At 32.0% G+C, this 5,092-nt stretch overlaps 1 protein-coding gene across 1 annotated transcript in view; it reads right to left on the bottom strand.

Moving 5' to 3' along the window:
* LOC107698008 (protein FAM19A2-like) overlaps nucleotides 1-4,778 on the bottom strand; it is an 8,228-nt gene extending 3,450 nt beyond the window's left edge. Inside the window, exons 1-2 of the mRNA XM_016498917.1 lie at nucleotides 4,593-4,778; nucleotides 2,152-2,307 (exon numbers count right to left, since the gene is read on the bottom strand). Coding sequence (XP_016354403.1) covers nucleotides 2,152-2,307; nucleotides 4,593-4,740 — 304 coding nt within the window. The 5' untranslated portion in view covers nucleotides 4,741-4,778. The remainder of the gene's footprint in view (nucleotides 1-2,151; nucleotides 2,308-4,592) is intronic.
* Nucleotides 4,779-5,092: the final 314 nt, after the last annotated feature.

Raw genomic sequence — 5,092 nt, 5'->3', positions numbered from 1 at the left:
ACACACACACACACACATACACACACACACACACACACAGACAGAGCGCAAGATAAATCATTGCTTTATCCTCATAACACATTCAAGTCCGTTTTGACCTGGAAGAGATGCATAAAAATGTCTTTTAGTAAGTTTTTAGTAAGGGAACGGAACGTAGCAAATGCCTTAAGAGTCTCAAAATACACATCATTTATTTTTTTCAGATTTTTTCCAATAATTTTTTAAGAGATATTAACCATTTAAAATGTTCAGGTCATTTTGACCTGGGTATGTATGGAGCACCATTAGTGTCAAAAATACTTTCTGTTAAATGATCTATGAAGTTATATAGTGTCAAAAATTTTTGTGAAATATATTTCAGATTTTCCCCATATCTGAATTTTGTTGATGAACATGAATATGCTCATGAAACATTAATGCCTATTAATGAAGCATAAAAAAACACATCACTTTTTCATCTGAAAGTGAAAGTTTATGCAAGTGAAATGAATTTATTTTGATTGAAAACTTTTCAGAGTAATATTTACGTTGTTTTGATGTTGTTTTGTTGGAAATAAATATGTAGGTTTCATACATTTGTACTGATTTTGAGCAGTTCAGAGGAATTTAATTTCCATTCATTCCAATGGGGTTAATACTGATTCTCAGATTATATGTTTATATAAATTTCATACTAAATTTCATATATAAATATATATATTGCATCACAGTTTTTTTGTGTGGTTCGTGTAAAATTTGAAATTTCAAATAATTTATAAAAAGGGGTGAATGCCGTAATAACATGGTAGCATTCAAAACTTTTTTTCACATTCACTCATTAATGATCAGTTGCTGATCAGATACAGTCTGGTGGTTTGAGTTGATGTCGAATGCATTATGAGGGCTAAACCCGTCAGAACGAGGCGTGATGATGGAGAAAATCATTAGCAGGTTAAGTGCTGATGTGTTTTTGGAGATGACCTGCCGATGGAGGACATTCGAGCCGTGCTTTCATTTGCAGAGAATGTCAGAGACTAAATGTCAGAGAATAGGTCAGACGGCACTCAGGGGCCCAAACACATCCAAACAGATCCATTACCATTCATTTCACACAGCTAAAGTATTACGGGTGGAACGATTAGAGGCGATCAGAGTTTAATCAGCTTCCTCATTAACGGACAGACATTAAACTCGGCGCTAACAGCAAACGAGCGCTGAAGCAGTTCACTTGATAATCAATTCATATCAGCATTATTTGCTTGATTAATTGAATAAAAAGATTTTATTTCCAGCATTTTAGTGAAAAGCAAATTATTCCTCATGTTGAGAATTGATAACAAACAATACATACAAATGTAAAAACAGTGTTATTTGAGTATCACTGATTATTGTTCTATTATATTTTTTTAAATTATATTTTATTTTTATATATTTTCTAACTGTGATTTTAGCTAGTTTTTTTGTAAAGTAATTAATTCATTTGTTATTAATTTTAATTTGTTTATGTTATTGTTATAATCTAATATTATTGAGTTATTTTAGTATTCAACAAACTAAATGAAAATGAGAAATAAAATATCTGAAATAAAATAAATTTAATTGTATTTCAATTAATGTTTATTTTATTTCAAATAACAAAAATATTTTTATTTTATTTTATTTTATTCTAGTTTAGTTTAGTTTTAGCTAACTATAATAACCTTGATTAAAAATAATTTAAAATACAAACGTTTAAATAAAGGAGCTCAGACCAAACTAATCAATCACACATACAAACTATTTTCACTACATGTTCATTGACAAGTAGTTGCAGTTACTTTAGAACTATCATTCATATATTATAGTTATAATAATGAATTTAATATATTTTATAATAATGAATTTAAAAAGCATTTAAAATAGCTGTGTAGTACAATTTTCACTCATAAATTACAAAGAAATGAGAAGTAATACATTAAATTAAATGAGAAACTTTGAAGCAGAAAGACTCAAATAGTATTTTCTCGTAAAATGCACTCCAATAATCTTCAAAATCATTTTGTACAGTTCAGTCTGGATTTCATACGCAGTTCATGTTGTTCTCGTGATCTCGCTGTAATGTGAGGATTAGTTCATGCTGGATTATAGGACTCAGAGTTTGTAGAATATCTCTGTCCGGTGTGTTTTTAGTACCGTCTACGCAGGACGGAGCTGCTCTGGTGGTTCCTGCCACTTGTCCCGGGAAACACGAGCACTTGACGGTCTGCGAACGCTCCTCGATCTTGTTCTTATTGCAGCATCGGTGTAACGCCACCACCTCACACGTTCCCGTCCGCACGTCACGCACTACTGCAACACAACACAACCTTCATCACTTTCACTGAAAACAACAAAAACAAAATACACTTTTTAAATTTGATTTCAGCTAACATTTCTCATTTTCACTTAATGTAACTTGATGTACTAAAATAACTAAAAGTGGAATAAAAATTCATGCAAATTATTAGAAATTATTATCAGAAATATTACATTTTTTAAAATATATTTGAACATTTTTAGAAACTAATAAAAATTACAAAAAACCCATACACAACAAAATTGCTAAAACTTTAGCTAAAATTAAAAAAGAAAATATGAAATTTAAACTAATTCAAAATATGAATAAATATGATAATAGTACCACAATGAAACTAAAATAATGCTGGAGCACAATCATCATAATAGACATTAAAAAAAAAAGTTAATTAATTTTTTTAAACAACAAAAAAAAATTTTTAAACAGAAAAGAAAGAAAAAGACAAACAAGAAAATAAAAAAATAAAAATAAAATAAAATGAAATAAAATAAAACAAATTTTGTAAAAGCCACATAATTTCAATGAAACTAAAATAGCACTGGACCACAATCATCATCATAGACATTAAAAAAAAAAAAGTAAACAATACAAAGTAAAAAAACATAACAAAGAAACAAACAAGTACATAAAATAATAATAATAATAATAAAAATAAACTGAATAAAAACCACATAATGTCAATGATACTAAAATCCCAGACCATTGGGACAAGACCACGGGAACCAGATGAGTCCTCTGCACAATCTGACTTTGCTGCAGCCTAGAATTTAACTGCAGGTCTCGCCTGGCCAGAGGAGAACAGCACACTATCTTGACACACTATTTCCCTTTTTTTAATACTGTAAAGCTGCTTTGACGCAATCTGCATTATAAAAAAGCGCTATATAAATAACAGTGACTTGACTTGACTAAAATAACACTGGACCACAATCATCATCATAGACATAAAAAAGTACATACATTTTTTAAATAAATAAATAAATATTTAGAAAATAAATGAAATAAAAAATAATAAAATAAAATAGAATAAAATAAACTGAATAAAAACCTCATAATGTCAATGATACTAAAATAGCACTGGATCATCATCATCATCATCATCATCATAATGATTGATTATTGGACACAGTGAGTGACGAGCTCAGCTAAACTCCATAAACTCTAAACACTTAACTCTTCAGTACTAAAGCTGTATTCATGAAGCCAGCGCTGTGAGCGACTGAAGGAGCGCAGGAGGAGGCGCCGCTGAGTCTCGCTCGCTGTCCTTCTAGCCGCTCAATTATTCACACGCTGCGGCGCTCTGCACTTTTAACTGCTGCTGACATTTGTGTGTGTGTGTGTGTGTGTGTGTGTGTGTGAGTGTGTGTGTGTGTGCAGTAAACAGCTAATTAAGAGTTTGCATAGCGGACTCAGAGCGGACGAGCTTTTCTAATTAAACTGCATCTGCATGAGTTGTACTAGCGAGATCTGCTGGGATCGGTGGCGATCGAACAGGAAACAGGAAGTGCACTGCTGTGATTTCCTCTGCTGAACTATGTTTCTAAGCGTCTCTGCTCTGATCACGTGATCAGACGGATGGCGACAAACCAAACCTGTAAATTAAATTAAGATGCATTGACTTGAGAAGAAAAATGACTGAAGATATAAAAGTTTTCTAAAAAAAAAAAAAGCAACAAAATGAAGTGAGTTAAAGCTTAGAAAAAGAACAAATGTCTGCCAATGGGGTCAAAAATACTTAATTCAAAGGGAAAACAAGATAATTTTTCTGACCTCAATGGCAGATATTTGTGCTTGTTTTACATATAATTTTGATACGTTTTTCATTTTGCTTCTCCAGTAAATGCAACTTGATTTAATAACGTTTAGATGTTTGTGCTGGAAAACAAAACAGAAATACTGAGGAAGAACATCAGTTTTGCAGTGAAATGAAGTCTATGGGTCGACAATAACATGAGATATTAATGAATATCATGTGCGTGAATGTTATCATTAACTAAAACATTTTTGTTCATTGGAATAAAGCTGAAATTAATTAAAATAAAATGAAAAAATATATACAATAAATTAAAGTAAAATAAAAACTGAAAATATAATAATAAAAGCTAATTAAAAAGTAAAATGTATACATTTATAAACATTTTATATAAAATGTATAAATATAAATACACTTTATATACATTTGATAAATAATTAATTAGAAAATATGCATAAAAATTAAATAATAAATCTAACAACAGTACAATAGCACTGCTGTGTGTGATTCAGGTTTGAGACCCACCCTGATGTTTCCTGGATTGTGCTGGAGATCCCAGGAGGAGAACCAGCAACAGGACCTGAGTGAGAACTTTCTGAAGATCCCTCATGCTCATCCTGCACACAAACACACACACATCAGACACAGAGAACGTCTTCACTGTGGCACCCATCCGCTTCCATTGGATTCATTGAAAGTGAACTTCGTTTGCAGGAAAAATCCCAGGTTTTCTCAATGGACTCATGCAGAAACAGATTCGCTCCAGAGCTGAGCCTCGTTAGGCGTCACGTAAACGATCTCACTCACACTGATGGTAATTACTGGCAGCTGGGCGTATCGCTTACACACGGGTTATGAACTGATATTTGCTTTCTATATTCCATTACGGAGGTGCTGGAGATCTGACCGTTTGTTTTCCGATCGGTATTAGAATTGTGGTTGAGTAATGAGTTTTAGATCATCTGAGACTGACACACACACACACACACACACACACACACACACTCACACGCACACACACTCAC

This window comes from Sinocyclocheilus anshuiensis, unplaced genomic scaffold, assembly GCF_001515605.1.
Source record: "Sinocyclocheilus anshuiensis isolate Anshui unplaced genomic scaffold, SAMN03320099.WGS_v1.1 scaffold2204, whole genome shotgun sequence".
Taxonomy (NCBI): Eukaryota; Metazoa; Chordata; class Actinopteri; order Cypriniformes; family Cyprinidae; genus Sinocyclocheilus; species Sinocyclocheilus anshuiensis.
The sequence above is the reverse complement of the archived record's forward strand: the minus strand, read 5'-3'. Positions and strand labels throughout refer to the sequence as shown.